General features: G+C 44.0%; 1 protein-coding gene across 12 annotated transcripts in view; it reads right to left on the reverse strand.

Moving 5' to 3' along the window:
- Nucleotides 1-13,259, reverse strand: part of meis2a (Meis homeobox 2a) — a 77,637-nt gene that overhangs the window by 51,754 nt on the left and 12,624 nt on the right. For 7 of the 12 annotated variants that reach the window (XM_060934606.1, XM_060934607.1, XM_060934614.1 and 4 more), the window contains one exon: nt 11,610-11,766. In XM_060934606.1, coding sequence (XP_060790589.1) covers nt 11,610-11,766 — 157 coding nt within the window. The remainder of the gene's footprint in view (nt 1-11,609; nt 11,767-13,259) is intronic. The other 5 variants (XM_060934610.1, XM_060934613.1, XM_060934612.1 and 2 more) reach the window with 1 other exon arrangement.

The raw sequence follows: 13,259 nt of genomic DNA on the forward strand, positions 1-13,259 counted from the left end.
TACTGTACAATCATTCTGCTACAGAAGAACGATTCAAAGAAATTACTGAAAGCCCAAATATTGCCATGACGTTCATATCCAAGATGACATTCATGTCACTGTATGTAAACTTCTGACCACAACTGTACGTGCATGCAGTGGATGCACTGTGGCCTTGAGCAGAATGGTTTAAGGCTCTGAGAAGTGTCTGTGGAAAGGAGGGGTGCATCTACATCCCAGTGAAACAGGAAAGTTCATTTAGATGAGTTAAAAAAAGACAAAAGAAATGCAATAAAGATATGTGAGAGAGACACTGAGAAACAATCAGGCTGTTGCAGATGTCAGGCTCCAATTTGCATGAATTGTAAAGGGATAAATTGCTGAGGATGAGAGAGCAACAGCACCCCCCACCACCACCACCACCTCCTCTCACACTCCTTTTGGGGAAAACTAAAAGGCGCTGTGATACCCATGACTGCTTCTCGCTCCAGAGACAGGGATCAGAGCCTAATGAAGGGCCTTGGGTCTAGACCAAAGATTTCACACTCACTGACTCTCTGACAACTCCACCCCATTCCCTAAACCAAGCACACAGCCCAAGCTCTTCCTCCCTGTTTTTTTTCTAAATCAAATTGTACTAATTGGTCCCAGAGGTTATCAAGGTGCACCCAGCCCCTCTCTCTCTCTCTCTCTCTCTCTCTCCTCATCTCTTTATCTTTCTGTCCCTGTACACTTTGATGGCTGCATTATTATGGAAAACAAATAACGACTGAGCCTGCGTGCCTGATTGCCTGTGTCTCGAACTCTTGCTATCGGTGGAGGCGGAGACCTGCGGAGCAGAGCGGTTTCACACTGCAGTAATTAAAGTGTTAATTATGGCAATAATTAGCAGGGCAAATTACATAAATTCTCACCAAAACAGGATTCATATGCTGTGCAAATGATAAGGGGAAAACTGTGAAAAACACCAAGAGCCAAGAGAGCAAGAGAGCAAGAGAGAGAGTGTGATTTGAAAGAAAACACAGGCGGAGAGAAAAGAAGTGTGGATTTGGCTGCTAACGGCAATATGGCTTTGCTAATTCCTGGTAAGGGAATATCAAAGTCCTCTTCAGAAAAGAGCGAGAAGCTGCAGAGAGAGAGAGAGAGAGAGAGAGAGAGTGGGAGATGCTCCTTCATTCCAGTGCTAAGATTCAGATTTTACACACTTCTCAAGCAGATAATATTGCTTATGGTGATTATTTACCCTCAGTGACACTTCCAACTAAAACAAATGCATAATAAACCTTGAGGTTTTTTAAGGATAGTCCACCACAAGACGCTGGACACTGCCATCGAAGAAGGTGCTCACGGAGGCGTGTTTTTTAGCCTTGCTCATTTGAACGAGCGAGGCGAAAGAGATGGGAGAGTAAATGAATTAAAAGGTTTATAAATCAACAAGTCAACCATCAGATTGTAGCCTCTGCTCAGTCGACCCTCTCATCAGCTCACTGCCATGAAGTTTTGCTCTGAAAATGTCCTGGAGGCAGGGAACAAAGCGAGCAGAACTGATTACTGCGCTACGGCCCCACTCCACTCCGCTCCACCGGCTAAACTCTGTTTGGCTTCCTAATGAGCTCACTAAAAACCCAATTCATCACCCATAACCCTTTTTCAACCCTCCTTGAAATTCACTACACTGGGTTCAGAAGAGAGGTGGGTCCTGCTAGGGTGATGGGGGGGGCCCCTGTGTTCAGGAATGTCCGCTTCTCCCTCAGAGCGACAAACGCGCTCCACTGGCCCCAGCATCGGAGCCTTTCACATTAATACCCTTTCGCCATCCCTGGGAAGACAGGAATTTGGTAGGAAGGGAATGTGGCAGAAGAGAAGGCGGGGGAGTGTGAGCCATTGGACACCAAATGGAGGCAAGAACAGGGAAGAGGAGGTTCTCTCAGTCAGGAGATCCGGCAGTGATGACAAACAGCTGAGGAAAGACGAGTGTGAATTCCTCAACTATCAGGCACGGTTGGAGGAAAGAAAGAGATCATAGTGGGAGTGTATGTGTGTATGTATGTGTGTGTGTGTGTGTGTGTGTGTGTGTATGTATGTGTGTGTGTGTGTGTGTGTGTGTGTGTGTGTGTGTGTGTGTGTGTGTGTGCGCGTTTGAGAAAAAGAGTGTTACAGGGGAGCTAAACTCCCACAGTTCCTCATTACATGAAGTCAGAATGATCCTCTTGGCACCTGGGTTGAAACTGAGAGATTACTGAATTGATGAATCCTCAGTTTAAAATGCAGCTGTTTTATTCTGCTTTAGTAATTAATTCTTTTTCCAATAGTTTATTGATTAAGCGTAGCCCCTGATAAAGTTCAAACCAAGAAGAGTCCCCCCCTGGGTCAGGGCCGTGCCTGCTCACCGGAGTCTGCATAAACTTCTTCCAATTCCACCTGCCTCTCCTGCATGGTTTGCCTTCATAAATTAGTCAGGCCTGTGAGCAGCCATGTTAGCTGATCACCATTTTTGTCTTTCCTCTTGCTGACTCGCTTCTCTTTACTACTTGACCTTTCTTGCTGTCTGACACGCACATACACAGAAATATAGTCACTTTCCCCCCCTTCACCCCAATGTACCTCGCAGAAGCAAAGAACACTTCTCTCACAAAAAAGTCACTTTACATTCTTTTTTATCTGCCCTTTTTTTACCATACAGCAGTGAGCCCACGATCAACACAGAGAGAGATAGAGCACGGCAGCCTCTCTAGGGACCCAACTAGCAGAGAAATCAGATACTTCTTTACAAGATTCGGGCCTGCTCGCGTCTTGTCAAGACTCACCTACCGGCTCCTTTACAAGTCAATAACCATGGCCTGCTGTCCTCCCCACAGACATTCCTGACTGTAATTATCATTTCCAAAAAAAAAAGCATTCACTCCTTTTATTCTCTTCCAACTTAAAGGGAAAACCCTCTCCAAAATTCCCTTAGTGCTCTCCAGAATGCTTAAACGTAAGCAGAACATACCAAAAATTTAGGCTGTAAATGAATTAATTAAGATGGAAGCATCGTAACAGGACCATGTAAGGTTGGCTTAATGCCTTGACATGAGACAATTTTCCTCTGTTAATGGCGGCTGCTGCCAGCATTTGATGAGCTCCTAGCATCTATAGTCCGCAAGGTAAGATCAGCAGGTCATTTTATTACAGTCCAGTGTTGGCACTCTGTCTGACTTTAGAGCCCTGAAAGCTCTTGACAGTAAAAATTGCACTCGGTCCATTGCTAAGATGGCGAGGTGCTTATTACCACAGTGAGAAATAAGAGTTTGGAAGTCCAGGGATCCAATTATTGCCACTCTAAACACCTTGACCTGCCCAAATGAATTATCCCACACATTACTCGCATGTTTCCTTAATTAGCTGCCTGACATTAAGAGTTGGAGAGCCCAGGCTTTTCCTCAGGGAAAAAAAGTCTGTATTGAAAAATGGAGTAGCAGATGATGACAGTCACATCATATGTGCACTTTGGCGCTGTAACTTATAGAGAATTAGCTATAATATCTTGAACCTGTTCCTCGAGATATCATTATAATGTGGCACATTCTTAATGATGACATTAACAGGCACATTCAACGTATTAGCATGGTCAAAAAACATCTGATGCAATTCCTCAACACCATTATGCCTCTTCAAGACCATTATTTTCTTTGCGCTCGTCTTTTTCTTCTTCTTTTGTCTCTCTTCTGGTTCTTTCTTTCTTTTTCTGGCCCTCACTATTGACTTTCCAATTTCTCCCTTCCCATCAGACCTCAGAAGAAGAAGCCGAGGCAGTCGCCTGAAGCTCATGGGCAGAGAGTGTAGCTCTGAATGTTCACTTATCCAGACAGAGAGACAGACAGGCAGACAGACCGACAAACACTTATCTGAAAGTGAATAGCCAATCGTGAGCAAAATGTACGTAGCATATAAAATCAGGAGGAAAAGGAGTACAGATGTGGTGGATTGTGGGAATGAGAGCAGTGATGGCTGTAACTGCTCCTGCATGCCTCCAGAGCCACAGGGAGCACGACTCATTTTCTGTTACAACAATGGAGCTGGATGGATGCCCACACAATGGCAGGTGCACTGAATAGCGGGCGGCCATGGCAGCAGGGAGCAGCTCCCCACCAGACCGGAGAGCTTCGGCTACATAACCTCTCCTGCTCTCCGTCTCCACCCGGCTCATCTTTACTCATAAAGGATGAAAACGATCTCATGGGGGTCCGAGGAGGAGCAGTAGCAGCGAGGCCTTTGGGGCAGAAAAAAAGACCAGTCCTATATGTTTTGGCCTGATCTAGCTTTTTCTTTTTTGTTATCTCTCTCTCTCTCTGTCTTTCTTTGTGTAGTTTTTAATAGTTGCGGAGTTTGTTCTCATGCGCCGCTCGGCTGTCCTCCGGGCCATGTGAGGGGTAAAGTCAGCATTCCCCCACCTTCACAGCATTCTTTTTTTGGGGTCAGGGGGTCAGCCTCCACAGATGTCTCCACCAGACAGGCAGTTGTCTGAGGACTGCATCCCAGAGAGTAAGTATTTGGCCCAAACAATGCAGCTCTACCCTCAGTAAGGCAGATTTCTGTGTGCTTTTCTTTTCAGTATCTACATTAAATAAAGTCTTCTAATATGTTTGTTTTTCCTCTTGCTATTGACAGAGTGCGCTTGTGGAGACGGCTAACTCTAAGCTTTCGTTTCGTCTTTCTTCTCTCATTTACCACTCTTATTTTCTTTCCTAAGTTTCCTGCAATTGTTCTAATGGAGACTTACTCATTCCTGTTTCACTGTCCAAGGAAAGATGGGTTTGGAAAAAAAAAAAAAGAAGAGCAGGAACATATGTTGTCAGGACACTGAAATCAAAACATGGCACTTGTGAAACATGCAATATATCCAGTTCATTACTGAAGCCACTTTAACAGCAGTTATAGTATTTTTTTAAAAAAAGAGCATCGCTATGTTCAGGGTAAGTCAGAACAAATGGCATCAAAAGCAAATTCTTTAGCCAAACTGCTTTCATTAAAGGCAAATCAAGCTTCTGTATGTTGAGAAAAACAATGCCAGGGATAGAACGCAGAAAAGACTCGGTGCATTTAGGAAAGATGTTATGCCTGGAAACATGGAAACTGTAATTGTACCGAGCCTTTAGAAATGCAGCAGCCAGACCATTTCTGAATGGTATCCTTCTTTCTACATCTTTTTTCTTTGAAATCATGGATGGATGTGTGTTGCTTTCCCCCCACCCAATCCTCAAAACAGCCCCCTCTATTCTGAAATTGATAACCTTCTAAATGAATTATCGTAATGCATAATGAACATTATCTCCCCCCAGGCTGTGGCCCTGTTTGGCATGTTGATTTGTTTTGTTTCACATTACCCTCCGTTCTTTAAGAGTGCTCACTGCTTGAGGCGTGTAAATAAGAAATTATCCTTGCTTCCTAACACTCCTAATACCTCCTTGGGGTAATTAGAAATTATTAGACTGCTGCCTCCAATAACAAGAGCTAATGGCACTAACTACTGTCAAATTCAACACCTCCTCCGTCCCTCTCTCTTCAAATGGAAAAACAAAAGCTCTCCACTGTGTGCAGACTGCAGGGCACGAGGCCGGTATTCTTCCCCAAACAAGCACCCCCACGCTCAGAGACTCATTATAGCACACAGGAGAGTGGAAATCAGGCTATAAAATGAGCTTATCTGTAATAATGCCCAAAAAGATTTGCATAAATGTGTTAGCTGTGCCGATGGAAGCAGGCGGGGGAGAGACAAACTCAAATCTGCCCATGCTCTCGTTCTCATCCTCCCACACTCTTGAGCTGTTCCGTTTGACAGGTACCTGTAGGGTATGGCTGCTCTGCTTAGCTCCAGCTCCGCCACACCATGCCTGCACAGGCTAAAGACACTCAAGCACAGGTTCAGCAACTCTCGCTTTCTTCTAGGAAGCCAGCCTGCAACTGGGGCTCGGACATTAGCAGAGCCATAGGGAAAAGGAGGCCGGGTGGATTAGAAAGCCAAGGGAGGCAGAAGAAAGAAGAAAGTGGAATGAGAGTAAGGCCCACCAGACAAACACAAAAGGGTTGACGGGAGGGGGGCCTAGGAGTCAGTGTTAATTCCCAAATAAGTACACCTTAAATGGCCTGGATGAGCAGTTAGGCACAGCTTTGCAGTTTCCCTGCAGGTGTGTTTTGAGTACAATGGCCTCTCTAACCCCGTTGACTGCTCTAATGGAAAGGCAGCAACAAACACAGGTCAAAACCGACACAACTGCAGCGACTTCTGTCTCTTCCCTTGTCTCTTCTTGAGTTTTGATGAAAACTCACACAGAGCAGCTGCAGAAAAAGGAAAAAAAAAAAAAAAACAAACACCTGCAGTCAGCGAGAAACAAAATCTGGTTGAGACAGGAGTGATCGGATTATTACCCCTTACGAATGACTTCTTTAGCTGACCCCCTCAGGCACGGCTTGCCAAAACAAGACTGAAAAAATTCCAGTGCAAACTGGTGTCTTTTTAAAGGGCCAGCGCATTGCCATGCTTGTAAAAGTACAGTGGCTTAACGGAGCACATGGAACCCCTAGGGGTGTGGTCTCAAATCCCTTTTAGCCATATGACATCAGGTCCTGTGTGTTCAAACTCACCACCAGGATATGAAAGAGGTTGGAGAGTGCAAGTTCTTCATATACCAGCCATCCACTCTCCCTTTTCTGTCCCCCCCCCTTGTCTTCATTTACTTTCGTCATGCCTAGCTCTTGCTGTCCTGCTGTAAAAATCACTCAGCTCTGGATAGTTCATCATTATTGTTCTGCTCTGATAAACCTCCTTAGTTTAAAAAAGGTACAGACGCTAAAAACTTTCGAATGGTTCACAACATTCATTTGTATGTAGCTAATACTCAAAACACTGACCCGTTTCAGAGTGTGCAGGCAAGGAGAGAGAGAGAGAGAGAGAGAGAGAGAGAGAGAGAGAGAGAGAGAGAGAGATCACCTGGGGGCAAAAAAAAAGTCAAAAGACAGGGTGTGACAAAGGTAAAGAGGGTGGAGAAGAAAGGATGGTGTTATTAGAAGTACTCTCACTAACTTACTGGACAACATCAATAGCGTTCTGCTTTCTTTGCCTTTAATGTGTTTTTCTTCTAATACACTAATCAGGCATACATGTAGAATGAGCAAGAGAGAGAGCTGGTGAGCATGAGAGAGAGAGAGCGAGAGAGAGAGAGAGAGAGAGCGAGAGAGAGATGATCATTCTGTTTAATCACTCTCTGGAAAAAGGCCAGAGTCTATTAGAGAGGGAGGGGGAGAGAAAAGGAGAGAGCGAGTAGAGAGTGTAAGTGGGAATGCGAGAGAGCTTCAGAGTGCAACCCCTTGAAACAGCTCGGAACAGAGACGACTGAGTGGTGAAGCCTTTTCCCGTAAGAACTGCGAATGCTGAATCTAGCAAGAAACGTGCTCTCAGAGCACTATCTACATTAACTAGCGCTTTCCCTTAAGATTACGCATTCATCATGAATTATTTACTCAATTTTATGCTAATGGGAGTCTGAAAGTATCCACTATGTTGTTTCCCCCCACCACCACCAGCCCATCTATACACAAATGTTCTCCAAGTCAATGTCTTGCTTATAGATATACAACTCAACGGCCAGTAATCTCTAGCATCATATGATGTTTCAGCTCAGCTCTAGTCTAAATTGCATGGTGGCATACTGAATCACAAAATAAACTTCTTATTAAATAACAATTAAGAAAAATACAAGAGTGGCTGCTGTAAACAGCCTACGTTCTGGCTCAAATATAAGCTATTCTCCAGACACCTGTTCCATCCAAAGCCCTTTTGTGCATGAGAGAGTGTATATTGCCAAGCGGGGCACTGCGCACCGTGATCAAGGCTGTAGTCTTTGCTGGACCATTGAGCTGTAGTGAGCCTGGGCACTGTGTAAAAATGATCAGTCCTCCAACAGCTGGGAGTGACAGCCATGAAACAGCAGGCAATGTTGCTGCTTTATAGTTTATCTTTTGTTTATGGGGCAGTATTCGGTTTTAATTATTCCTCTAAATTATACTCTTAACAGGCATGGAGAGACAGGCAGCAACTCCCAAGCCCCTCCTCACCCCCTACACACACACATACACACACCTAACAGATTTCATTGCGAGCCAGGGGCAACAACAAACACACAACACGGCCTCCATCTTGATTTTTAATGAAGCTGGAATCTTTCTGTGTTTTCCTCTCCTGTTCTGCCCTCTTCCATTCTGTGGCACAGACGTTGGAAGCTTGCTGCGAAGGAAAACAGGGCAAATGCACTCTATATCCAGAAACAGGCCCAGTCAACAGGCCTTGTTCACGCTGGGAGTTGTGCCCTCATCAGGAATAACTACTTATAAGAAACTTTGACCCTGCAGAGAGGGGCCTTAGGCCAGGAGAGGCCTGCCACGCACTCAACGGCCCAAGTACAATCATGCACCCACACAGCGCTTCTACAATCCGTGCTCTCGCCGTGTCATCAGGGATGCTCAATTGCTGAAAAAATCTGCAAAGTGTGCTTCTATTTAAGTTTATTTATTTATATCTAATAACTACAGTAGAGACCGCTGGCTGGTGCTTTCTGCAGTTCAAAACGTTGAAGCTGTAAACCGATTTCATGCTATAGCAAAGCAAAGATCTGAGCTAAAGGAAAACTAATGGGCAACTTGTTCAGAAATGTTCATAAAGCCAACTTGGTTAATGGAAATTAGTCCAAGTAGAAAAATCTATTTAATATCTTTCCTCAGACAGAAGAGCAAGTACAGGAAGTGCGTGTGAGCCAGCAGATCTGCTCTTTTGCCCTAAGGTAGGGTTATTTAAAAAAAAAAAAAAAAGTAATTATGCTTAAAATATTGTATCACAAACAGGGACAGACAGGGACTGATTAATAACAACCACACAATATCAATATTTTTAGCTAACTGTCTCCACAGATATGCATGCATGTGTGAATTATACAGTATCCTACTGTGCAAAAGTCTTAGGCACATGGAAAGAAATGCTGCAAAGCAATGATGCTTTCAAAAATAATGCAATTAAATGTTTTCTACATTAAAACTTCTAGTCTTTAAAAATGCATCATTATTCTCAGGTACGTTTTTCACAGTTTTATATGTAAATTAGCTGGCAAGTTTTTTCTAAGCACTTTAGAGAAACTGCCTCAGTTCTTTTGGAGACTTTCACTGTCTCACTTCCCTCCGAGTTTGCAGGTAATCCCTGACAGCCGGAATGATCTTTTTTTCCTGAAACGTGGTCTATTACATACAATATATGTTCTATTTTTTACTATCATAGAAATATTTTTCTATAACGGTTCATTTTGGTTGGAAATGTAGAACGAAAATCAAAATCTCTAGTTTTTTTTTTAACTTACCCAATAATGCAGAAGCCATAAAATAAACATCTAAGACAAATTAGTATTTTTTTTTTAAAAAAAGGGGTCCCTAAGGTTTTTGCACAGTATAGTATGTACAGGTTCTAACCTGAAATATGCACTCTTCATTAGGATGAAGACTCTTAGATAGAAATAGTCCAGGTGTCAAAGAAGCATCTATATCTATCTATGTATTTTCTTCACCTGTGCCCAAGAGCTCAGACTTTTTATGGTTTTACAGTACTTTTTTATGAACATCATTTAGTTTTCTTTTTTCCCCCATCTCGCTATTTCTCTTCGCTTTTTTTTCTGCTAACGTACAATTGGCCTGTTTTCAGCGGAGTGTGGAAACTCTTCACTGATGAGCAGCATGGGCCGCTGGGAAGCAGCCGGAGCCATTTAGTGCAGTGGAGCTACGTCCAGCCAGGCCCGGGCAGGAGCTGGGAGTCAGTGAGTGCTTCAAGCGTTAACGTAATTGCAAGAATGTGAAAAATGAGGCGGCAGGGCTCCTGAGCAGAGCGAAAGGTCATAGCGAGCCTCACACAAAACAACTGGCTGCAGGGACAGCCTCATTAGAGCAGTAAATCAGCTGCCCTCTTTTCCCTCTCTCTCTCTCTCTCTCTCTCTCTTTCTATCACTCAGAAGAAAAGAAGGTGTGCTTTCATGCTGAAGTGCCTTTGGGCTCGGCTGGGTTGAGTCCGGCCTGAGCACTTTACACTGTACCGTAGCCGTCTTGGCCTGTATCGATCAGCCGTTACTGGATCTGGTGCACAGGAGTCGATAAGTGCTCTGTGGATTACAGGTCACTTGTACTTATGTGTGTAAGATAATCAATAGGCAGTGCATTTCTCTCCTCCTTTTTGCTTTCTTGGGCCTTTCCCTGATTCCCTGCCCTGCCTGAGAAAAAAAATAAATAAATAAGGAGACCGATATACGCTCTTACGTGGCACCACTACGCTTTGCATTCCGATATATTTGCTTATTAGCTTACAAGCCTTGCGTGCATCAATTAATCAGGACAATATATGATAAGGTAAGGCACTATGTTTAGACACATCTGATTAACTGCTGATGGGAGTGGAAGATTAGCTTTGCCTCTAGAACTGTATGGTATAACATGTAAAAGGCGCGTCGCTGATGAGCAAGATGGTTAAGCGCTGACGATACTGCTCTTGACACGAGTGAACCACAAACAGCTGTAGTGAATGTGGCGCTGTGGTTTGGAGAAGGTAGTAAAACAGCCATCCCTCTGGAGAGTGTATTTAAGCCTCGATGCTATACAGAGCTCCATCGATACCTGTGATTGCCTGTTGGTGAGACGCTGACTGCTATTGGACGTGAAATCAGTGTCAGGCAGCGTAAAGAATCCGGACATGTGTGATGAAATCCTGTGCAAACGGCACACACTTTGCTGGCCAACACAGAGGAGGAGTGGAGGAGTAATCATTCATTGTTCATCAACAAAGGACTTCTAGAAGTTTCTAGAAAGAGTTGTGAGGGCAAACAAATCTATAGGAGGAGTAGCTGAATATGTTGAAAGATGAAGAACAGAAGACGAGGGAACTGTTTATATCTAGTTAGTCCTGGCGTTTAGGTTGAGTGCAATGTGTAAGACAGGAGAAAAGAGTAGCCACAAAGTCATCTGAATGCTTGCTCTGACTCTGGCAGTCCAGTGCTTAATGAAAACACAAGCCTGTCTGTTATTTCTCCTGAGCGGAGCAGAGTTAATATGTTTTACACGTTACTAAGAGCTGGCAGAAAAATGCAATTAATCATAAGGGTTACTCTGTGCTTCAGAACAGCTACAGGTTCAAGCTTCGAACATGCCGTAGTCCGTGGATGTGTACCGTTCTTGTGCGGGTGAGTGGGTGTAAATGCTGAGCGTTAAAATTTATTTTCTAGCAAATGCCATGATGATGAATATAAATTATGAAAGGAGTGAAAGTAAGAAATCCAGAACGAATGTTAACATTTTAAAACGCTGAGATTCATGATGACAAATGCACTAGCCTTAGTCCTTACAATTTTGAACCATTTCGTATTAATCACCTTTCACTTATTTATTAATATCTAAAAAACAAACAAACCCAACCTGCTACTAAATGAAAGAGATTTGCATTTGTGTACTGTATATAGCATGTACATGTGATTGTGTGTGTTTAATTATGTATTAAATAGCATATGTGTACGCTAATGCTGTATGTGTTTATCAGCACGCTGTACATGTCTGTGTGTATTTATGCTCACCTTGTTCGCTGCTGTTGTCTCCGCTCTGTGAGGCATGTCCTCCGCTGGAGGGCCCTGGCGTGCCTGCCGAGTGTGTGGAAGTGGCGTCATCGTGGTCTCTCCAGGAAGCTGGGTTCTGGGGTCCGACAGAAGGGATCCATCCATCCACGTTCCCCATCCAAACCGCAAACCAGGAGCAGAGCACAGGAATGAATGGCAAAGGAGAGAGAGAGAGAGAGAAAAACCACATGAACACACTGGAAATGTGAGAGGGACATGAGTGAGGCTCTGGAGTGCTGTGTGGATCTCTGGTCTGCCTGTTTTAGCTCTCCTTTGCTCTCGACAAGCACTGAGCTCAGACAAACATGCCAAATCGACAGCTCCATACTCATATTTACTTCTGTCCTAGCCTGGCAGGGATTCGCTCCAAACACTACGGGCCTAACAGCTTAATTACAGCCTAAGAGTCTATCACCACTGTATTTAATGTAGCGTCGTATCCTGAGCAAGCGCAAAAGAACTATCTAAACACACGTGGCGGAAAAATGTCAAGTTAGTTTATACCATAACCAAGTGAGACTTCCGTGTCAAGTGAGAAATATATTGGGCTCAAAAGTCGATGTACACCACAAGCGCCATTTATCTTTAGCACTGTCAGAAGTGAGAATAAGATATGAGAGGTGGTCTCTCTCTAATCTGACAAAGACTGGTTATGGACAAAGATGCGCACACACACACACACACACACACACACACACACACACATTGGAGAAATGAACAAAATGGCGAGTTTGTCATTTCGGAGTGGCCTCTCCTCCTCACCCTTCCTGGTCGTTCTCTTTGCCTGAGTGCTCAGCGCAGGGAAACAGGATTTGTACTGTACAGGAAAAGCTTTATCTGTGTAAAAAACCAAGGCAGGCCAGAGGTGGAATTTCCTCTGCCACTCAAACCGGAGAGGGACTTGCTGACCACGTCACCTCACCCTCACACACTCCCACACTATATCCAAATGCAAAAAAAAAAAAAAACCATTAATTTGCAGCCAACGTATCAGCTGCACTGCATGAACTATACAGTCAGAGAGCTAGTCTGACTTCGTTTCTGTGCGCCACAGAGCAGCCCCCTTGAAAAGAACCCAAGCCAAACAAACTCAGGCCTGTATCAAGGCTTCCCGCAAACCTCAGCCCACTCTTCTGCTCTCTTTTATCCCATGTGTCACTCCTTTGCATGCAGACACAGCCCCACAGATACGTACTCTTCAGTAATAATAACAACATTTCTGTAACGTGTCTGGAGATACAAAGCTGCCATGTGGCGTAAGCTCATTACAGTCGGAGTTGAACTCTTAATCTGAGAGTGATCAGGCGTGTGTCTAGCTGACTGACGCACATACTGTACAGAGAAAAGAGCGAAGGTGTTTGCTGGTTAGCAGTTGCCCGTGTTGTTTTCTAGCTGTACTGTAGATCACCCTGCCAATTTGAGGCATGACTACATGCCAGGACTGTGGACTTTTACCAAGGACTTGTGAAGTAAAAAAAAGTCAATTGCCGCACATATTGCTAGCAATACAAAATATCAATCTAATTCTGGTTATTTAGTTAATACAATTGTTAAAAGAAACATTTCTACAAGCATGTCCTTTATCCCAAGTCACCTTTTTAGTCATTCTCA

The sequence above is a fragment of the Neoarius graeffei genome, chromosome 11, assembly GCF_027579695.1.
Source record: "Neoarius graeffei isolate fNeoGra1 chromosome 11, fNeoGra1.pri, whole genome shotgun sequence".
NCBI lineage: Eukaryota > Metazoa > Chordata > Actinopteri > Siluriformes > Ariidae > Neoarius > Neoarius graeffei.